Below are 23710 nucleotides of genomic sequence, written 5' to 3'. Positions count from 1 at the left end.
CATTATATAGAAATAGTACATTGCTTAAAGTTTTAAAATCTAAACATAATATCTGCTTTAAAAAAAATAAGCCTATTTATATAAAAACTTATAATTAACTTTAACACTTCTACACACAGCTTTGTAACACAGAGTAGTTAAACAAGATTAATACGCTAGCCCTTTAGAATGTACTAAATTAGGATGTTATTTTTATAGTGCTTGTTTTACTAGTAACTGTAAAAAAGCTTCTATTTTAAATAGTTAAATAGCTAGAGTTTTACATATTCTGTAGGGCTCTAAATTTAAAAGTTAAGAGTTATATTATAACTACTTACTTTATAGTAAAGAAAATAATATAGAGTACATTCTTATTCTAAAAGAACATTATATAAAAGAAGCTTTAATTAGTAATATTTAAAGTACACATCTTTATAGACATCTAGACATCTCTAAATAAGCATCTTTTACTTAGCGTCTACACGCACTTTATAAATTAAAACAAAAGATTATAAAAAAAGCTTCTAACGCTTTATATAACTTTATTATATAGTAAAGAGGATTAGTTCTAAACACTGCTTCTAATATTTTAAAACTATAGTATTATGTAGAGACTTAGTGCTATTATTGCTAATAGTGCATCTATAAACAACGTCTTATGTTGTACAATTTAAAAATATCTTTAAGAAGACTATAATATAGAGTAGAAAGCGCTACACTAGTGTATTTAATGTAATAGCTATATTTTTTATCTTACTGTTAAGGCCTTTCTCTTCTAAGACCTAATTTTAAAGGATAAGCTTATATTATATAACATTAAAAATAAAAATAAACTTAAAGTAAACTTAGACTTAAAAAATAACTAGTTTTAAGCTCTTAGTGCGCTTAGTAACCTTTATAACATTATTATACACACTTAAAGCTTACTAGGTTGTATAAAAAACTTTATTACTTTTACTTATAAAAGAGTTCTACTTAATAATTATATAAGATAGAATAGCTAGCATTAAATAATTAAAGTTACTTTAGAATATAAATTAGCAATTAATTTTTATATAAAGAAATATGTAAAAACCTTAAGCTAGAATTTCTTTACTTTATAAAATAAACTATGCTTTATATAATATATAACTTTTTTTATTTTTTTAAGAAAGTTATATTAGTAACTTAAAAATATAACATAATAATCTTATATATGCTTTTTTTAATAGACATCTTTATACAGCATTTTAAGTAGAGTCTAGTAAGGAATTTATTTACTTTTAAAAGTTTTTCTAATATTATGTAATAAAAACGCTATAAAAAGAACATCTTCTTAAGTAAGAAAATTTAAATTAGATAAAAAGTGTTTAATAAATACAACTTTAAATTTAATAAATCTTTATTATATACTATAGTAATTATTCTCTATTCTAAACATTGTATAAAGTATATCTAAGTAAATTAGAAAAAGAAGTAGTAGTAAGCTATACTTAAAAATATTAAATAACTTTAAAAAGATTACTAATTATAAGCGCTTAAGCTTAAAAGTTTTACTACTCTTTAACTATTAGTTTTACTATGTAAATAGTTTACTTTAAAATAAGAATTAGATTTATAACGTACTTCGCAGGCGAGTTGCTCACACACCTAAGTTGCTTACTTTTGCTAAGACCCCACTAAACTACTCTTTCTACACTAATGCATTCCCCACAACACTACTTAAACGCGCTAAAAGAACATTAGATACAGCTTACACTCTAAGCTTTTAAACAAGACATAAAACTCTTAAACAAGTGTGCTACAGCTATGTGCAAAGTCCTATAAAAGACAATAAATAACTATAGCGCTAGACAACTTTTACAAGCTAATTCTACAGCTAAATTATAGAGGCTAGGCAATAAAAAGAAGCAGGTAATTATTAAGACTATACTTAAGCTATATGCGCAAGGAATTTCCCCTTAGATAGCATTTATAGCTAATATAGCTAATTCTTTGCGCGCTAAGCATAATCTAGGCTATGTTTACATAAACTAGCCTAGTACGTTTGTAAAGTGTTATTTAAAGCTTAAAGTAAAGTTTTGAGCATAAGTATAGTTAAAAGATATTTAGCTAATTATAAACCCTATCTTGCTAAAGTTGTACATGTTATTATCCTTGTTAGATTGAAGCACTGTTTCTAGGCTCCCTGAGATGAATGATGGGTTTGGATATGATGTATGGGATGATTGATTGATTGTATTGATCGTGTTTTTTTTTTATCGATCCTTTTTCTGCTCTACTTGTGTTGCTTGGCTTTTGTTTTTCCGATCCGAGTCTCTCGTGCACTAGCCCTATGCGCGACCAGCTTGCAACATGCTGCAAAATGCTGCAAAATGCTGCAAAATGCTGCAAAATGCTACAAAATGCTGCAATTTGCAGCAACATACTGTTTGAGCTTATTGCTCGTACTATGTAGCCGCTTTCGTCAAACGTTCCTCCTGTCTTGACAGTAGGTGCGCATATCTGACACACCCCCTCAGCTTGGACATGCTTCAAGCTGGTTCCCGATTGCGCATCCTTAGTATGCTTCCAGGGCTTCCATTCTTGCTTCAATCTCTTCCATATCCGCTTCCTGACTGACTATCCTCTCCCTGACGTTAACTAGCTGAATTTGCTGAAGAAAGCTTGGCTATTTGCTGGCTAGAAGCGCTTTAGTAAGTCTGTCCGCAAGCATCTTGCTAGAGGGGACATAGACAACTTTAATTATTTGTCAAGAGACTTCCTGTTAGAGCTAGTAGTTATAGATGTTGACATGTCAGAGCTTAGTTTGAAGTTAAGATATCTTTTTGTTTACTAGTTAGATTATCTGCTTGTTGTTGCACTAGATTATAATAGTTAAATTAGGCATCTTAACCTACAGTTTGTTAAGAAGCATTTTTATAAACATAGCTTCCTTAGCAACTTAGAACAGTGTAAGTAATTCTACTTCTGTTGTTAACGTTATAACTGTATCTTGTTTATTTACTTACTATGTAATCTATCTGCTAAATAGTTAAATAACATAGCCCTAAAAGCTTTTTTTATCTAGTGTATTATTTATAAATAATGTATTGCTTGCTACTATAAGGTAGTCTTCTCCTTCTAATTAGAGTGCGTACGTCTGTGTCGCATGTAGGTACAGAATGACTTAATTAGCTGCATCCTAATAGTTAGATGCGGGATTTGTGAGAAACTGTGCAAGGTGTAACATAGCAAAGGCAATGTCTAGTCTTATAGTGACTGCTGTGAAGAGCAGAGATCTAATCTTCTGCTAATATTAATTTACTTATAATAGAGTTGCAAAACTAGATTGCAGCATAAGTTTAATCCTACTTATAGGTGTAGTGTGCTGCAGGTCTTTTCTGTTAGCTAGCCTAGCTATCTTGTTAATATATAAGGCTTATAACAGCTAAATTATTTATTACTATTAATCTTTAATAATCTTAACTCCTAGAAACTATTATAGGTCCTTGCCTTTTATTAGGGTATACTTCTCTTGTAACTAGTCTACTACACGCTGTGCATCTACTTTAGAGCCTTTTTTATACATAATAATAAGGTTGTCTACATAAAAAAAAAAATATTCTAGCTTTAGTTATGTAGTAAGGTTTATGTAAGACAGCTAAGAACCTAAAGCCTTTAAGAGTTATTATAAAGTAGTGTTACTAGAGTAAAAAAGAAATTTATACACTATATAGTGCTTTTTAAAGCTTTAGTATTATACCTAGTTTCTAATAGCCTCTTAGCATCTGCATGTAGATATTGCAGTTAATTGCTGCATGTATAAACGTGTTAGTTATGTTGTATTATTTAAGCTCTAGGTTAAAGTGTGCAGATATTACTATTAGCATTTAAAATAAGTGTCTTGCTAGGGTAGCAGTGTAGGTATTTTATGTAGTAATGTTTCTTTATTAATTACTGTAGACTACTAGTTGCGCCTTACATCTTTATAATCTATAGTGCTTATTAAGCTTGTAGGTGTACACCTACATACAATCTAGGATCTGCTGTCTAGCTGCCTTAATTAGCTTTGTCTAGACCTCTGTTTAGAATTTTATTGTCTAATAACTATCTAGGTGCGTTCTTTCTGCTACCTTAAACATCTTATGTAAAGGGTGCTTCTTTAGTTACTTTTAAGTTAATAGTAAAAGTAGCAGCTAGCTTTTATAAGGTGTCTTTTTTTTAGATAGTATTCTTATTAATGCTGCTTTATTTAGTGTTTTGCTGCTATGCTTTTCTACACTTCTAGATCTTATACTAGCTATAAAGGCTGCAGCCTATAGTATAGTTTTTAACAACTCTATTTAGCTTAGCTTTAGTACTGCTTTAGCTATTAACTGCATAAGCAATGCTGCAGGTAGCAGAGCATTTAGAAGAGATAAATAGTTATCTCTAATCTTTCTTTCTTAATAGTAGCCTAGTAGGTCTACTTTATTAAAATTTAATGTATTATCTGTAGTGTTGTCTTTATAAAATAACTCTGTTTTTAGCTAATAACTAGGTGTTAGAAGCTTAATTATTCTAATGTATATAGTAAATTTTTTTACTATGTTATATATAAAGTTATCTATTAGGTTTTTAAGCTTACTGCTAAAGATTAAGTGTTTATTAAAAATAATATTATGTGTATAGATTACTTTTACTAGCAGTAGTATTTATACACAGTAGATGTTTAATAATTAGTACTTAACTAGATATCTAATCTACGCCTTTAGGTCTAGCCTTTATAGCTTAGATTTATTCTAATGTGTGTTATTAGTTATTATAAATGCTTTATAGCTATAAGCTTTTAGATGTGTAAAGCTTAGCTTTTAAATTAATATAATAACTCTATTATTTAGAGCTACTTATGTAAAGAAGATCTTATATAGTGTCTTCTAGTTATTAGCATAGTTTAGCGTCTAATTATATAGGTATACGCTAGCTCTAGTAATGTATAGCTATATGTCCTATAGTAGGTTAGCATCTAGTTGCATAGCCTGTAACTTCTTCTTATTTACACTCCTTAAGCGTTTAGCTCCTCTGTTCTAGGCTTATGTATCTAGTGCTAAAGGCTTAACAGTTATTCTATGTAATGCTAGCTAGTGTTTTACTTCTAGTTTTACTATTATAATCTTGTTGTTAGCTTTAATAACTTTTATAGTAATATTATAATAGTTCTTTAAAAAGAGAATAAAGATTATAAAAGCTTTAATAATTAATTTAGTAAGCCTATTATTTTTAAAGTAGAAGTCTTACTAGAGGCTAGAATACTTATTAGTAATTAGTATTTAACTCTACTCTTTTATAATGCTTTGTGCTTTATATGCATAGAAATTAATTAATAGTCTTTTACTAAGTCTACTATTGCTAATTTATAGTGTGTAGCTAATTTATTATTATATCTTAGCTTTACTACATAAGTTATATTAGACTATTATAATTCCTTTAATTTGCACCCCCTTAGCTTACTATATAAGGTGTTAAAGTGTAGCTAGTCTAGGGTGTCCTAAACGCTTATGCTATAGCTCTACTAATGCTTTTTATAGACTATGTTTAGTTTTTATGTTAATTATGTGTGTATAATATAAGCTCTTTTATAGTAGATAGTACTCTAACACCTATTAGCTATAGATCTCTATAAGATCTCTAATTATTATCCTATCTAGGGCCTTTAAAGCAGTTAGCTCTGCTTATGTGTCTTACTAGATTCCTTTTTATTGCAGTAGGCAGAACAAGACTAGGTTGCACAGCAGGTCTAGGCACAGTGCAGCGTTATGTAGTACAAGACTGTATGCTTAACTATGTGTTCTATGCTTACTTTTTAAGCTTAGTGTAATTAATCTGTAGCTTTAAATCTATATGTAAGAGTTTCTAGACTAGATAAAGTCTCTTTGTGTTAGTAAATAATAGTTATAGATTTAATTAAAATTATTTATAATATAGCATATTAAGCCTAAGTTAAGAATAAATAATTCTTTTAGCAGATATCTATTCTAGTTTAAATTAACTATAGCTAGTAATGCAGCTGCTTTAACTTTTAATACTTTCTAGCTTTTAAGTTAGTCTTCTTATATCTCTAGTATAGGTGTATGTAAAGTTTTTAGGATTAGTATTTTTAAATTATGTTTACACTGCCTTTTTAGTAGGCCTTAAAATTCTAAGTTATGCTTACACTTTAATGCTATAAGCTTTTTTACTCTTTTATTTAGCATCTACTAGTCTAGTGCTCTGTCTAGATAGACATAGAAGTAGTCCTTTAGTGCATAGATGTGTCTACATGTAAGATATTTAGTGCTTTCTGTTTTAGTAAGTTTCTAGCTTAAAAATAATTTCTTATTATTTTCTTAATAATGTTAATGTTAAGGTCTACTTTATTTTCTTAATGTTACAACTTTTGCACTATAGGTGTTTTTATTTATGCCCTAGGTAGTTTTTCTACTTTTAGTAAGGTATAACAAGTTATCTGTTGTAAAAGCAGCTTTATGCTTTCTTATACATATTAAATAATTTAACATTATGTGTTTTTAAAAGCGCTTTATTATTTCTTTTTAATTTATGTTTAGTGTAAACTGTCTACTTTTTTAAAAAGTTATAGACTAATAAAAGGCAACTTTATTTATAGTAGTTAAAAAGTCCTTTGTAACAGCATTAAACTATGTTGTTTTTAGAACATTTTATGTCTCTGCTTCTGTAGCAGCGTAATTATCCTCTGCTAGCTATAGGTCTTATATGCTTACGTTTCTTAGCAGCTTTTAAGATGCATTATATTAGTTGTGCATATGTTCTTATTTAAATTAGTTATTAACACCTACTATAGCTTTAAGGTTTGTAATCTACTGTCTAAGTAGTTAATCTAGGGAACAGCATGTACACTGCAGATGCAGGCTAACTATTAACTAGATAAAGACAATAATTTATTAAAAGCTTAATTACTCTCTTTTATAATTATATCTATTACTTTTATACTTGTTAGCCTTAATCTTATAGTATTTAATAGCTTTTTTAAAGGCTCTAACACTACTTATTAATAGCTTAGTTATGTGCGTAGGCGTTTTAACGTTTAAGGCTGGTAAAAACTTAGCTATTAGCGGCATCTCTAGAGCTCTTGGTTTGGAGATCATTTGGATGGTTAACTTAGGATCCACTTGCGGCCAGATGCTGTGCGCTACACATCTTGATTGCAGCTGCATCATCCAGGCTCTGTAGTCGGTGTGGTCTCGAAGGACGACTGTCGCGTCTCGAGGAGGCTGGGTGGCCATTTTGTATTAATGGAGGCACTAAGACTCTTAATTGTTAGATTAAAGCACTGTTTCTAGGCTTCCTAAGATAAATAATAGGTTTAGATATAATGTATAGGATGATTAATTAATTGTATTAATTGTGTTTTTTTTTTATTAATCCTTTTTCTGCTCTACTTGTGTTGCTCAGCTTTTGTTTTTCCGATCCGAGTCTCTCGCGCACTAGCCCTATGCGCGACCAGCTTGCAACATGCTGCAAAATGCTGCAAAATGCTACAAAATGCTGCAATTTGCAGCAACATACTGTTCGAGCTTATTGCTCGTACTATGTAGCCGCTTTCGTCAAACGTTCCTCCTGTCTTGACAGTAGGTGCGCATATCTGACAATCCTAGATGCTATACTTAGCTTTAATATTCTCTACAAGGCTAAACCTGCTCTAAATTACTCTAGGACTCTTGTAGAGAGCTCTCTTATAGTTATACTTACACTTAAATATTACTTTAAGCTCTAAATAACGCTTTACAAACATACTAGGCTAGTTTATGTAAATATAGCCTAGATTACGCTTAGCGCGCAAAGAATTAGCTATATTAGCTATAAATGCTATCTAAGGGGAAATTCCTTGCGCATATAGCTTAAGTATAGTCTTAATAATCACCTGCTTCTTTTTATTACCTAGCCTCTGTAATTTAGCTGTAGAATTAGCTTGTAAAGGTTATCTAGCGCTATAGTTATTTATTATCTTTTATAAAACCTTGCACATAGCTGCAGCATGTTTCTTTAAGAGTTTTATGTTTTATTTAAAAGCTTAGAGCGTAAGCTGTATCTAACATTCTTTTAGCGCGTCTAAGTAGTGTTGTAGGGAATGCATTAGTGTAGGAAGAGTAGTTTAGTAGGGTCTTAGCAAAAGTAAGCAACTTAGGTGTGTGAGCAACTCGCCTGTGAAGTACGTTATAATTAAATTATTAAAATTTTTAATAAGTTTACTTAACCTTAGAGCTAAGATAAGTATAATAACTATCTTAGTAATTCTTTAAGTTAGATTAGAAAGCTCTTTACTCTTTAATAGTAGTGTTAAGAGCAATAATGTGTATAATAGCCTTAGCTATTACTATTAGTAATTAATATTCTGTTATTTTTAGTAATAAGTAATAAACCTAAATACTTCTTTTTAAAAGTGTGTTATACAGTCTTATAAAAAAGAATACAAATAGGTGCTAAGAGTCTTTAAAAAGTAAAGTATGTAAAATAGTAGTAGTAAACTAGACTTTTACTTAAAAAAACTTAACTTATTTTTTATATAAAGTATTTAATTTAAAACTATACACATTCTAACTTATTAAGTTTTATTATATAAGTAATAACTACTTAGCTTACACAGCACGTTAAGCTACAGATTATGTGTAAGTGCTAGTAACACACTTAACTAGCTAGGTATGTGTAGGTTACTGCTAATAACTCTAATAGCTAGATTTGTGCTAATTTATGTAAGAAAAAGCTTATACATACCTATACAATAACAATTACATTCTAGGGGTTGTTCTCTAGCTAGTTATCCTTAATTAGAATTAGTGCTACTGCATTGCTGTTAGCGCTAGTAATGCTAACCTTTACTAGTAGTAAGCGTAAAGGTCTACTATTATTTTTGTCTTATATAAAGTAGCAGGTAGCATAGTTATGCTATTATAATTCTTACATGCTCTACTAAAGTGTCTAGGTACCTAACAACATAATAAGAATAAGTAATAGCCTAGGCAGGCGCTAAAGCATGCTTTACACAGGTTACCTACTAACTATTCTTAAGATTATATAAGAATAGCGTTAATGTATAAAGGCTAGTGTAATGCTATCTATTAAAAGAAAATTACCCCCTGTATAAACTCTATATCCTGCCCTAGAAGGGCTAGCACTGCACAGCTCTGCAGACTGTAACACTAGGGAGCTAGCTGCTGCTGTCCTACTATATAAATAGAGTTAGCATTAGCACTAGTAGTGTTAGCAGTAGTAATAGCAGCATTATAAAGAACAAAAGCTTTAAACTAAGCTTAGCTTTATATAACTTTTAGTTTAAGCTTTTATAGAAGTTACATAATGCGCTAGCTTTATAATAAGTAAATAACTTTTTTAAGATAAAGTACTTACTAAAACTTAAAGTTTATATTAAGCTTAAAAAAATAACTAAAGAGTAAAAAAAAAAAAAGTATTTAGATAAGTACCTAACTATAGAGTACCTAAAGCAAAGAAAGGGGTACAGAGTAGTAGGTTAGTAGGTAATAGATTTAAATAAGTTAATAATTTAAGTTATAGTAAACTAAAAGTTAGAAAGACATTAATAAATCTTAAAAATTAACTATAATTTATAAAAAGTTATAAATTAGGCTAACTATATACTTTTAAGTACTTTATAGATTTGCTAAGTCTTAATCTATAAAAGTGCACTAAGATAAAGCTGCTCTTCTTAGTGTTACTAAAATAGATTAAGTATTTATGTTATAATAAGCTTTATAGCTAAGGTTGTTTTTTTTATCTTAGATTAGTTTACTTTATTTTTAAGCTTCTTTTATTATTAGTTTATTAAAAAGATCTAAAATGTTTAGATTTTATAATAAATTATTATTTATAATAAGCTTAGTATAAGGTCTCTAGAGAATATACTTACATTACTATTACTGTTGCTATTGCTGTTGCTATTACTGTTGCTATTGCTGTTGCTGCTGCTGCTGCTGCTGCTGCTGCTGCTATTAGTAAGGCAAAGTAAAGTTATAAACAAGGGTTAAAGTACTGTATAAGAAAGGCGCCTGATTACATGACTACATTCTATATCTAATATTACATAATTACATTAAAATGCTGCTAATATATGCTAATACTGCGTATAATGTTTACTTATAAAATAAATACGCTATTATTATTACTATGTTAATAAAAGTGCTGCTAATATTTAATTAGCTAGATTTTCGCTTATTGAAAACCACGCTGCGTTAGACAATAGCATCCCAACTTATTCTTACCGCATTAGAGAGACGTAGAAGCTAAAACAATACTATAGACGCTGCTTAAACTAGGATATCTTTTAAATTAATAGTATTTTAATTTGTTGTTAATCTATAAAGCTATAGAGGCTGACGAACTTAACAGAGTAGGCCACTCGCTTGTAAACTACGTTATATGCATTCACGCAATTATAATGGATCTCGGAGTCCGATACAAATTAATGGATCCATCTGCGTAAGATTAGATGTAGGGATAATTGGCTGAAAATGCTGGGATTGGAACAAGGCTTGTACGTCAAATGACCGGAGTCTCGATTGGGCAGGTGTCACGGTCCGCACGCCGCTCTGTCATGTATTGATAACTGGGATGGAGGGTATAGCTCTAATGTAGTTGTGAGGCGAAGCAGAATTCAAGACCCTAATCACAAACCTCGATACAATGGTGGGAAAATCAGCAACGACCAGAAGTTCGAGTGCCTAACTATTAGAGTCCTCCTGCTAGTCCACGTCTCATACGCGCCAAGTCCCACTATGGCTCGTTTGCTGCGACGGATCGACTCACTCTTCTTCTCGCTTCTCTCCCTTGGGGGAAAGAACCCAACTTCGCGAATATGCGTCTTGTTGTTCTTCTCGTGGTTCCTTTGGAGGATTTGGAAGTTCTCGGTCGCTCCTAAATGGTATCCCAATAGGCCTAAGACGTACCCGTATTGGATCCCATTTGTTGGCCATACGCTTTCATTCTTCCGCGACGGTGATGGAACGATAATGCGAGCAAGGTAAGCATACAGTCTGATACCCATTTTATCTTTACTTATCCCTTGCGCTCATTCATCCTAGGATGTACTTCAAAAACGATCGAGCACCATTCAAGCTGGTCATCATGGGGGAAACGGTCTATGTGGTAACGTCACCTCAGGATACTGCCTCCGTGCACAGGCAAATCGAAAACCTTTCTATGGACAATTGGATTAAAGAATTGATGGTTCAGTTCGGAGCAACTTCAGCATCCATCAATGCCATGTGGAGTCCCGTTCCTGACTCTGCCGACCATCTCCAACCAAAGGAATTCGAGAAGGCAATGCAGAGTGCTTCGAAAGAACCATTAGCTCATGTCTGCCAGCTGCTTTTCCGTCTGCAATTAAATCCAGGCGAGTACTCGAATCAGGTCCAGGAGCGGGTTCTTCGGAAGATTCACGAGAGAATGACATGGGAAGAAATGCCAACCTCCATGATTTTGTCAGAAGCACACAACTCGCGTGTTATATCGCTTCTTCATTGGTCGCAAAACGTGCTCCTCCAAGGGGCCACGACTTCGTTCTTTGGGAAAGCACTCCTCGAGGTTGAACCAGAACTGTTCAAGTATTTCTTCAAATTCGACGAGAGCAGTTGGAAGCTTTCCTACAGAATCCCACCGCTTTTGGCGAAGGATCTTCTCAGGGCCAAATCCTTTGCTCAAGATGCAATGCAGCGATATTTTGATTTACCTGCTGCAAGTCGTGCAGATGCTTCCTGGCTCGTGCAATCAATCGAGGCAAAAATGAGGGCCAGTGGCATACCATCACGAGACATTGGAAGGTTGGTGCTAATGTTTTACTGGACGTAGGTACTCACCATTCTGCATCAATTAGGCAGACACTTATATGAAAATACTGACACCTCGTCAGGATCAATGCCAATGCCTGGAAATCTTCATTCTGGATGCTCACGTATATTATCAATGACTCCAATCTCCGACAGAGTATATTGGATGAAGTTACTCCACTCCTCGCCAATAACTCGCTGCTTTCTCCAGTCGAACTGGCCGCTCAGTTGTGTGAATGTCTTTGCCTAACCTCCGTATACAATGAGGTGCTTCGTCTCACTGCATCATCGGTCTCTGTTCGAACAGTAGTTGGCCCGGCCGCCATTGGAGATCTAGTGCTAGAAAAAGACGCCAGAATTGTTGTTCCCTATCGTCAGATGTTGCTAGACGAAGCTGTTTTTGGGCCGGATACTAACGAATTCAACCATGAGAGATTTCTACAGAATCCATCATTAGCCAAAAGTTCGAGCTTCAAGCCTTTCGGTGGTGGTGTCACTCTTTGTCCAGGACGCCAGCTAGCACAAAGGGAGGTTCTGTCGTTTGTTGCGCTTGCTCTCTGTAAATTTGATTTGAATATGGGCGAGCCTCTTAGCAACAGTCATAGAAATGTACCCGAACTGGAAGCAAGGATTCCATGCATCGGTATCATGGGTCCGGTAGCCGGACAGGACGTCCACACACGTGTGATAAGAGTTTAGAAGAAGAGAAAGGCAAGGTTTGAATTCAGTGAGTTTCTAAGGGTGCCATTGGCATACTACTCTTAAGTAGCCAGTGCGAGAGTGATCTGATACGTTTCAGGAAATCAGTGTCCAAAGCGCAACACTAGCACCGTTTAGCTAATCCAACGGATCCGTAGCCCATCAAGGTATTCGTAAAATAGATATCCTAACCATAAGAGCGGCCCTAGAAAACGTGACCTTTGGTGCCAGCTCACATGCCACTGTGCGTCCGCATCCTAGCCTTCCTCGCCGTCCCTTCTCCTTCTGCACGCCTTATATTTTATCCAAGACCTAAAAATTCCTTCGAAAGATGTTTCAATTCTTGTAAGGACAAGATTTTGTGCCAGCGGTGGTTGCAGTGACATGTCGCTTGCCTGTGAAAAGGCGGCATGCGAATGGTAGGGAGACATCAACTAAAATTTAAGTAGGAATAGGAATTCAAGAATGTATACAGGAATTGAAGCAATGTGACTCTGGGGATGTAGTTGGTGATGTGCTAATTTTTTGGTGCTATGGCACAGAAAAACAGATTGCACTTTGGAACAGAGACTGACTAACAGATGTGCTCTAGCTATGACGAAAGCGGCGTCAATTATTAGGGAATACATTACTGTGCTTATAAGATATCGCTTAAGGATGTTAGATCTATAAGCCTACTAATAGTGATCAACCCGCGTTCAAGGGCGACTGTTGCCGTTGCGCGCCTACACTGAGGATTACCGCCTATTCTTCGGAAATGAAAAACACCTTTTTATTGTAAACAGAGCCTCTCCGGAACGTTCGTGAGAAGAGAAACCTAGGCGAGTCCACTTTCTTTTCTTATTTCTGCCACATGGACGTACTAACAAATTAACTGCCATATCGCATCAGCTAGAGGCAAGGATTACTAGTTAACAGAAATTAAATGCAATGCAATTGAGGAAATCACGTGTTTTCTACTGCTCTCAGCTGCCGTGTTTGCTACTGCGCCACATAGGCGCTTACCCGGTATATTGGCTATTCGAGTGCGTATCTGACTCAATACATTGCACATTCACCCCTGGTTATTAAGCTACTAACCCTCCCTAGGGGGCGGCACGGGCAGCCCCTACATAAATTAAAAATGGCATTAGGCCATACTGCAGGATTCTCCTTCCTCGTATCGCAGTCTTGATCGGCCTCCTTCCCTACAATATGCCGGCCACCTAGGATCAGGATAATTTCTTGGCCTTGGCAGAATTAGACAAATGCCACGTAACGGCCCGTTGAATACCTTCCTCCATGCCCACCCGTGGCTGATATCCAAGTCGCTGCTTTGCTTTTTCAATACTGAACGTGCGGACTTGCGCTGTGTATTTAAGCATATTTGTTGTAATGCTTGGTTGTCCCCCTAACGTCAAAACCCATGTCATCCACTCAAGTACTTTCACAAAAAGGCAAACGACACCTAACGGTATTGTCCAGATGTCCTTGTCTGCAATTGGTTTTCCAATTTTTTCAGCGACCGTGCGCGAGAAGGCCCAGAAAGGCCACGGATCACCATTCGTCAAAAAGAAAGCCTCGCCGCTTACCTGAGATGCACTGGAAATCGCTGCTTTAGCGTTACATTCGTCCAAGAGCTTTTTGGCAGCAAGAATGTGCCCCTCTGCAGCGTTTCCGGCGTATATGAAGTCGTAAAGGTTTTTTCCGGTTCCAACGTGATATTTTGCTCGACCATCTTGGGCCATCTCGATCGCGTGTCTGGTGAGTACCCGATCGCCCTCGCCGAATATTGTGCAGAGGCGCAAGGCTGCGGTGTGCAGGCCATTCTTTCCGTTTGCCTGAAGCACCAACTCTTCTCCAATCTTCTTAGTCATAGAGTATACAGCACCATCAACAGGGTTCTCTGGAAGCGGCCAGGTTTCATCGGCCCATATAATGTCGTCGTACGAACGTTGAACAACCTCAGAGCTAGACGTGTACACATGGACCCTAATCCCTAGTTCAATGGCACAATCAAGGACGTTCTGTGTGCCATTGATGTTAACCTCTTCAAGTAATCTAGGAACAGGTACAAGTGGATCTGGAGAAGCGGTGTTGATTATGACATTGGCTTTCACTTTCCGTAATGCGGTGTGGACATCGTTCCGAGAGGTAATGCTGCCAGTTATGTATTGAACCACCGGATCCTCGATCCGGTTCAATTCGGTCGATATGTCGAAAACAGTGATGCTTGTTGCCTCCCCGGACTCAAGAAGGTATTTGACGATGTGGTGGCCGAGCAGACCGCAACCTCCTATAATAAAGACTGAGCCGAGGTCTCCCATGACAAAGGTAAGTGGTAGGACCAAAGGGGAACGATGGTGATTCTCGCAAACGGCATTCAGGAGTTTGAGAGAGAGGCGAAGTCACCGTAATGAGAACCAAACTATGTGGACTGAACAAGTATTGAAAAGTCTGAAGAGGGGTGAGGAGCTCTGGAGAACTCCGAGCTAACTATATAGTGTACGAAAAAGCAGCTAGTCCTAATGGGTGTAAAGTGCGAGCATGGGGATGGCAGCACGTGCGACAGTGAATGTAGGTTCCTGTCAAAAAGACGTGGAGTGGACGCTGGAAAAAGTTCAGCTCCTCTCGCTTACTAATGACCCGAACCCTGGACGTTGTTGCACGTGACCTCGGTTGGTGTGACCCTTCGTTAGGGTGAACGTGGCTCCGTGACTCACTCCTGTTTCCTATTTAGGACTAGTACCTATCCTTTTGGGGCTAGCGCTATTCTTATACACTATATAGTTCCTCGAGCTCCTCAGACCTTACACCTTCGCTCAATCTACCTAGTTTGGTCCTCACCACCCAATTGACCACTTGGAACTCCATGCTCTCTACCACGTCAACTCTAAACGCGTAAGAGAAGCCGGGTAGTACGCCAACCCGCGCGGATAAGACAGGTCTACAAGGGCCCAGGGCTTCACACTGGCTTGGTGGCACCTACCCAGGCACATGCGACCGACGCCCACAAAAGCTTGCGGTAAGATGTAGCTTCTCTATAAACCTCTTGTTTGTATTGCTATGGAGAGAAACCCACCATAATACTTCTCAATCTCTTCGTGATCATGAGGTCAAGTCTTGAAGTGTTCGTATTCAAGCCTAGGGGCCAGGGTGGACCACTTTCAGATTGACCTCAGCGCCTTGACTGTTCAGAAACCTCCAGTTGCTGAATGATGTCATCGTCAAATTCCATACCCCGGGTTTTGTGCTGAATTATGGACTTGGAAATTTCACGAGAATTCCCACGCGCACCAGGCTCTTTAGACTTATGTTCACTGGCATAGTCCCTTGAGTTCATATCATAGCCACTCACGCCATGTCGTCGACGAGAACTGATTGAAAAGACAGATTTACGAGCCTTCCAGACAGCTGGGAAGAAGATGGCGCAGTTAGATGTGAGTGCGATGTTGACTTCTAAGATCCTGTCAAGCTATTAGAGTTTGGCGTCCTGAGGCTAGGGTTAACAAGGAGACAACGTACGCAAAAAGTCCGACCCACAAAGCATATCGTAAGGTGTCTTTATCGCTAAAATGGATGCAGACCCATATCAATCGAACAACCGCAAAGGCGCAGGCACTAGTAAAGAAAGTTAGTGGCTCTGTGAAACAACCTATGGCTTGGAGACAAGTAGTGGTGCGAGCCTTACAGGAAGCCGGCTGCGAAGATGGCAATAAGCCCCATCTTCTTTTTCTTACTAACATTGAGACTCCAGAACCTGTGAATAGGAATGAGGAGGATGAAGAAATCGGTGATCATGTTTAAGCCGGCGAATGTTACAACAGCGATGCTGATTGTATTTGTATGGCAGAAAGTGTTGGTCAAGATTGCGGTTGGCTCTGTGCATCGTACTGCACGTGTAATAATAACGCCGAGGTAAGGAATTGTGATCAATGTGCATGCTGTCATGCCGATACAAACCAATCGGCACGAGGTGTCGTAGACTTGAAATAGGCGGTAGTAGAGGAGTAGAATTGAGATACGTGTAAGGTACGCGGCGGCTGTTATCACGTCGTCCATGACTAGTAAGGACTGTCAATATTAGCTTATCGCAAGGCACTTGGTGCTATTCAACGTACCACAAGTCGTTGGTGGGTCACACTCAGGGCTCGGATATCCCACATGTGCTTTCCCAGTCCGTAGTCGAGGTCTAAATTGCGCATTAGCATGCATTTCTTGCAGCTCTTGCAACTTAGCAAAATGGTGGACTGTTTACTCTTAATCATCAACGTAGTATGGGCGATAGTCACCACCTAAGCCATATCAGCATGCATGTTACTGTTCATGCTTTGTACCGTACCACTGCAATCAAGCAAATAGCTAGGGAAGTCAGCAGAATTTCGATAGCATTTCTATTCTCTCATTAAGCATTACCATCATCCCACAAGATCTTCTGGGAGGATACGACTTTTCTCACATAGAGCCGAAGGATGACCGCAATGAAAGGTATGACTGTGAAAACAGTCCCGACGATAACGAGAACGCGACCATCAGTCCGGGGGTTATCGAAGTTTGACTGAACACCTAGTGGAGGCTGCATAGCTGGCATATTGTCGAGCAAGGCTGCAAAATCGGAGTTCTCACTCGCCATCGTATTTATTCCACAATGAGGAAACAATAGAGAAAATAAGGCGCCTGGATTTCGAAAAGGTGTCGCAGAAGAGATTTTTCTCTCGAGAACAATCAGCGGAAGGGGTAGGTGGATATATCTGCTGTCCTGCGTAGCACTACGTACGAAGAAGAAATCGGGCCCTACAGTAGGGATCAACCTGAAACTGCTTATGTTTATGAATATGGGACAGCGAGAGCTACGGGAATCAACGGACATCAATGTATGTTGGACGGGAGACGGACGTGAGCCTCAGTCTCTATGGGGCAATGATTCATCAGAAAAGGAAGGGGTGGAGGGCTGGTCAAGTATGCTGTGTAACCAGCGGACTTCTGTGTGATCAATATCATGGGTGCATGCAGAAGAATATTGAATGGTGAATCCTTCCCACGTCGTAGATTACTGCGGCGCAGCGATTTGTTTAGCCTAGACCTGACACAGAAAGTTATTAACAATGTTATTGACCTTGTTTCGAATTGGACCCCTGCCCCAATATCCCTGCGTTCATTGGTCGTGCGTAAGCTATTGACCTCAAGGAGGCAGGCCACAATTCACTTAACGGCATCCCACACAACAAACATCAATTCCCCTAAATCAAGGGTTGGCGAACCTCATCATGGTCGAAACGCGCCCGAACTCTCCTCTCGACACCAGATGTACGGACAATGACCGAGCCACGCAAGATTCTGTTGATGTTGTCAATAGCCAAGCTGGTATGGTATCTTCTATCGCACGTGGCTCACGCGATACTTATCTCAGCAAGCTCAGACGGATGGGGAGAGAAGGGGCAACCGTGCGTACAGTTCGTTCATACACGCTAAAAACTCGCTTGAGCAGCCAAGCGTCAGAAATTAAAAGCAGAAAGTGTTGCGTTAGCTTTTAACTTTTTTATATCTAGCTTAACTTTTTTATGTCTAGCTTAACTTTTGTATATACAAGGTTATCTTTTAGCTATAAAGCTAGTATGTAAAAGGTAATAGCCCTGCAACAGAAGCAGGGGACGCAAATAGCAGTGTAGGTACATTTTAATTATAAATTAAAAGCATATCTAGCGCATTCTAGGATACAATTGCAATTAAGCCTTTTTGTATCTAGAAACTTAACAATTTGTATCTTTAATGTCTTCTAATACTGTACCTTCTTCTATGCCTTCTTTTATAGAAGTTATCTAGTAATACTACTACCTAGTTAAGCAAGCTTAAACCTTAGTTAATAATCTTACTATTAATACATAAGACCTTATTATTAAAGATAAGAACAAGGCCCTTACTAAAAAGCGTAGCTATCCCCTGCTAAAAGTTAAGCCTATAGGCCCTAATGTATAAGTAAGTAAGCTCTAAGATACATTTATTATTTATTTAAAATATACTCTAAGTATATTATAAAAAGAAGATAATGTATAGCTAGCACTTACTAAAAGCGTTAACCTTATTGTTGCCTATAAGATAGACAGTAGCTAGATCCTACCTAAATACCCCTATACATATCTAAATAGGTATGCTTATGTACTTAATTATAATAACTCTACTTAGTAGTAAGCTATATTAATGTTAAAAGTACTTACAGCAGCTAATTCTTTAAAGATACTTTAAAAATTTATTGCTAATGTATTATTATTATATTAGAGTTACTAATTCTTGTGCTAAGTTGTCTTACTGTTCTGCCTAGTCTACTTACCCTACCTTAGGTGTAATGCCCTCTGTGCTAAATATTAGTGCACAGGATTCTGTAGCTGTGAATACCTACATCTAGACTTATCTAACATGCAATATAAATAGATTTTAGATTTAATATAGGCTTATTACACAAAGCTTTATATAATTAATAATATATTAGAAATAGATTTAAAGAGGTGTAAATCTATAGTAATTTTCTAAAGGGCACAGACTAAGTTTAACATATATAAAGCTTACAATTTATAAGTAAAAAGCTATAAGCTTATAATTAAGCAGCTAAGATTTCTAGTAAGCCTACTTTTAGATACATTCTTATAACACTTTTATTATATTTAGCATAGGTTTTTAATATATCTAGACCTAAATAGCAGATTAACTCTTTACTTAGCCTACAAGAACTATTACATAGCTTTAAAAAAGTATAGTAAGCACTTTTATAAGTAGCTTTTGCTTAATACCTTTAATAAGCCTCTTTTAGAAAGGTTAGTGTGTAGTGTTAAAGTACCTTAAAAGGCACTTAAATACTATAGTGTTGTTAAGCTAAGCATCTTAAAGCACTAAATATGCAGTAAGTTTATTTAAAAAATAGCTATATATTTATTCTAAATTAACTTTTAATGTATCTAGGTATTAACTATCTACAAGGCTAAGAAAACATAGTCTAATATAACAGCTGTGCCCTTTATTTCTACTTTATTATCTTTAATAACTAGATTAATAAGCTAATTATAATATTTATTTTATTTAGAACATATATTAGTTGCCCTTTTTCTTCTAGTTATGCTCTAGAGGATGTTATTAATTATTTAATTAGAGTAATAGCTAACTACATTACACCTAATATAATGCTTAGTAAGTAAAAACATTTTATATATATTTAAAATGTATTTAGAACTAAACCTACTGCTACAGCCTAGTTCTTGTAAAGCTTAATGCTTTATTAATTTTATAATAACTACTATGCAGCTACTCTTTTTTAAATTTACTAGTCTTTTATAAATAAAGATTAAATTAGGTGTCTTTTATACTAAGAACACCTACTTGCCTATCTCTAAGGCAAGACCACCTGTAGTGTACTAGCTAAGTATTATTAGCAGCATTTCTTGCTAGTAGAAGAGGTAAGTATATTTTATAAATACATTTAGAATGCATTTCTAATATATCTAGCGCTATATCTAAAGCTACTATAATAATACTAATAAGGTTATAATTATCTGTTGCTATAAGCAGCAGATTAAGCTTTTACTCTAACAAAAGTCCTTTAAAATTAATATAGCTTTTAACCATATCTATAATACTGCCTTTAATAAGATTATTACTATATTATAAAGTAAAAAGTATAAGAAGAGTAAGTTATAGATTTATATACATTCTAAATATATTATTAATGTATCTAGACATTCTATATTTTTGTATTATTACAAATAGCGCTAGGCGTGTTACCTATTAGTATATAATAGCGCGTATTAATAAGCTTATCTTTAAGATAATAAATAAACAACTTTACTTCTAATACTTACATAGTAAAGGCTTAATAGCCTTAGTTACTAATATAGATAAGAAGCAACTAGCTAGTAAGTAGATATAGAATGCATTCTGTATTATGCTAAAACTAATAAAAATAGATACTAATTATATGCAGGTATTACGCATTAGCTTTAGTCTATTAATCTATACAGCTGTAATTAAAGGTAGTAAGTAAGGCAACTTTTTATCTTTTACTGCGTCTACTTTAGGCGTAGTATTAAGAGAGCTGCTAGGCCTAAATAGACTTACTACTCTATTTATACCTAAATAGTTACTATACTAGAGGCATTAGCTACTAAATATTACTAGATCCTAGATCTGCTAATTAGTATGTTTTAAAAATTTATTTATTATGTATTTTATAATGTTGCTAATTATATCTTAGAGAATAAATGTAATTTAATCTAGCAGTAAGCCTACTATAAAAAACACTTTATAATTACTGCTAGATTAAATCTAAATCTTTCTAATATTTCTACTTCTAACTTCCTTTAACAACGCCTACACACTAATAGCGTTAAGTAGACAGCAAATGTGTCTTATGCTTATAGAACCTAGCAGCATTTTCTGCCTATAGTTTTTAGGTATGTTTTACTTGTTATTACATTCTAATTTAATTTAGAATACATACTAATTACATTTTAATTAGGGCCTAGTCTATAGATTAATGTATTATAAAAAAGTATACTGCTTAGGATAAAAGTGTATCCTACACCTACTATAATTACTTAATAAATAAGCAGTACAAAAAGCATATACTTTATAAAAGTAAGTAAGCTTTTAAAATGTATTTAAAATTAATTTTTAATACATTCTAAAGCGTGTTGCAGCATAAAGGATTATAAGAATAGAAGAAATTAATCTTACAAAGAAAAGTAAAGACTAGGTGCTGTTTACTGCTACCTTAAGCAGTAATATACCTAGTAGTGCTTACTATAGTTAGCTAGCTAAATAAAGCTCTTAGGCACTAATTAAGTCTTATAAAGTGTCTGTCTTATCTACTAAGTTGCTGTCTTACATTCTAAAATTAACAAAGTATGTTTAGATACATATTAGATACATATTAGATATATTGCTTACCTACTCTAGATCTACCCTATCTTTATATGTCCCTTCTCTAGAGAAGTAGTAAAATATAACTAAATTACATTTTAAATGCATTGCTAACTCTATTACTAGCTTAACTAGTTTACCTTTTAAGCTATGCTATATCTTATTATAAAAGTTACTTCTAAGGCTACTAACTACAGTAGATAAATAGGATATACAGCAGTTTAAGCTTAAAAAACACTAAATAGAGCTTCTAGCTCTTAAGATCTAATACAAAGAGCGTTATCTAGTAATAAGCTTAGCTATAAAGGACTTAGATGTAGATAATAAAAGTAGATATAAGTAGCTAGATATAATGTAAACGCATCTATAATATATTTTTAATTATATTTAACATTATAATATACACCTACACTTTTTATTTTATACTTATTAGTATTATTCTTAACGCGATTATTATTAGATTTAAAGATAAAGTAGTTAAGTAAATATTAACTATATAAATAACTACTTTTAAGACCTTTAAAGAATACTTTTAAAACATTAAGTAATATAAATTAGTTTTAATATTATATTAATTTTAGCTTTTAAGTAGTTTACTTTTTAAACATTAAAAATAAAGTATTGCATTTAAATTACTTCCTAGGTTAGAGAAAGCTATTAGCTCTAGAATTATATTCTAATAAAACGCCTAAGTTAATATAGAGGTATTATATCTGTAATAAATCTACCTTTTATAAAAGCAGCCTTAGCTGCTTAAAAAATCCTGTAGATTATATCTAAATAAAATTTTTATCCTTAAAAAGTAGCTTAAGCTGCTTAAAAAAAAAACTCTAAGTAATGCATTTAAATTAAATTTTTATAGCTTTTTTTATGTATATCTAGTAATTATATCTAGAACTACTCCTTATCTACTTAAATGTGCCTACGCAGGATACCCTTGTAAGTTAGGCCTGTATACTAGTTAGCAGGTACATCCTACTTAGGGAAGTAGTTACAGCTAGCACAGGCCCTATTAAAAGTGCATTTTAAATATAATTAGAATACATAACCTAAAATTTAGGAAATTATATCTTAAATAGAAAACACTTACACTTATAAGCCCTATATATATTAGTTACTTTACTGTAGTTTACACATAGAGATTTATAACTATTATTATAGACAGAAATAATGCAAAGTAGGGCTAAGATATTAAGTAACTAAGATATAATTAGTATTTAAACTTAAGTAATGTATCTAGAATATATCTACATACCTTAAAAGTTTTACTTAGAATTATAGGCATCTTTACACCTTTAGCAACATAGATTGTAAACAGGTTGTTAGAAAACTAAGACTTTTAGATACATTTTATATATAATATCTAAATAATACTTACTTTAAGATTATTATAGTAAATAACACAGCTAACCTTATAGTTAAACACCTAAAAAGGTAAGCGTAGATATATTTAAGATACAAATTTAAAAATTATATCTAGAACTAACTTACTTTACTATCTTTAACCTTTATGTCCTTATCTAGATTATAGTTATTATCCTCTAAGTTAACTTTTCTTTTATGCTAGATATAATTAAAATATAATTTAAGAAATGTATTTAGAAAGTATTTTACCTTAGTTGCACTACCTTTAGCTACCTTAACTACTTTTTTCTTAGCAGTAACTTACTTTTTCTTTGCGCAGGCATCTATGTAGATCTCTTTTTAAGTTTTTAGTAGCTAGATATAATTAATGCTATTTTAGTAATATATTTTATAAGTAGTAAAACATACAGGATTCTAACGCAAAGCAAGCCTAGCATTCTTGTTACTATTCTCTACTACCTGTTAAATAGTCTCTATAATTGCCTTATACATATTTAGATATAATTAGAATGTATAACTAAAATTTAAAAATTATATCTAAAATGTATACCTTTAATAATTTAAAGTTTAGCTGCCTTTTTTTATCTTTTAGCTTAATTTCTAATAATTAGCAAGGCATGTGCTTTGCAAACATGCTTAGGTAGACTAGAATAACTAGAGATAAAGTGCTAGATATAATTAAAATATATTACTTAAAGTAAAGATTATATCTAAAGTTAATTTTTACTTACTTTATTAGCAGAGCTTGCTCTGCTTATTATATTCGGGTTTGCAGAACAAAAAGTTGAGCAGAATCTCCTCTTTTGGACGCGCTAGTTAGTCAGAATTTCTTCGGATAAACCCCGGTAACGCTGTTTCTCTGTCACCTTATGTGTTTCTTATATTCTTTTTTGAAAAAAATGTATACCTAATGTAAGTGCACCTTTATGCTAATTTGCATGCAGTTTGCTCTAGCATGCGTTGTGTAAAACATATTTAAATTATGG

At 34.4% G+C, this 23710-nt stretch overlaps 4 protein-coding genes across 4 annotated transcripts; 1 reads left to right on the top strand and 3 right to left on the bottom strand.

The window, feature by feature from the left end:
• Positions 1–10724: 10724 nt before the first annotated feature.
• On the top strand, positions 10725–12473 carry BDR25DRAFT_206645 (cytochrome P450; the record flags this gene model as incomplete). Its single annotated transcript, XM_033684497.1, has 4 exons — positions 10725–10969; positions 11031–11223; positions 11266–11792; positions 11858–12473. 4 exons carry the CDS (start codon positions 10725–10727, stop codon positions 12471–12473), a joined length of 1581 nt encoding a protein of 526 aa, XP_033555247.1.
• Positions 12474–13499: 1026 nt separating this feature from the next.
• Positions 13500–15026, bottom strand: BDR25DRAFT_365664 (putative sterol-4-alpha-carboxylate 3-dehydrogenase, decarboxylating). Its single transcript, XM_033696909.1, has 2 exons — positions 14703–15026; positions 13500–14612 (listed from the first exon to the last, which is right to left on the bottom strand). The coding sequence occupies exons 1-2, from the start codon at positions 14777–14779 to the stop codon at positions 13685–13687; spliced, it is 1005 nt and encodes a 334-aa protein (XP_033555246.1). The 5' UTR covers positions 14780–15026; the 3' UTR covers positions 13500–13684.
• Positions 15027–15520: 494 nt separating this feature from the next.
• BDR25DRAFT_365656 (uncharacterized protein) lies at positions 15521–17043 on the bottom strand (the record flags this gene model as incomplete). The annotated part of the gene is made up of 5 exons (XM_033696908.1): positions 15521–15919; positions 15978–16073; positions 16144–16526; positions 16574–16644; positions 16869–17043. 5 exons carry the CDS (start codon positions 17041–17043, stop codon positions 15631–15633), a joined length of 1014 nt encoding a protein of 337 aa, XP_033555245.1. The 3' UTR covers positions 15521–15630.
• Positions 17044–22271: 5228 nt separating this feature from the next.
• On the bottom strand, positions 22272–23161 carry BDR25DRAFT_309154 (uncharacterized protein; the record flags this gene model as incomplete). The annotated part of the gene is made up of 7 exons (XM_033691057.1): positions 22272–22309; positions 22450–22558; positions 22615–22689; positions 22738–22785; positions 22851–22922; positions 23029–23047; positions 23133–23161. 7 exons carry the CDS (start codon positions 23159–23161, stop codon positions 22272–22274), a joined length of 390 nt encoding a protein of 129 aa, XP_033555244.1.
• Between the last annotated feature and the right edge of the window lie 549 nt (positions 23162–23710).

The sequence above is a fragment of the Lindgomyces ingoldianus genome, assembly GCF_010093535.1.
Source record: "Lindgomyces ingoldianus strain ATCC 200398 unplaced genomic scaffold BDR25scaffold_1, whole genome shotgun sequence".
NCBI classification, from domain to species: Eukaryota; Fungi; Ascomycota; class Dothideomycetes; order Pleosporales; family Lindgomycetaceae; genus Lindgomyces; species Lindgomyces ingoldianus.
Note: the sequence above shows the minus strand (reverse complement) of the source record. Positions and strands in the feature narration are given on the sequence as shown.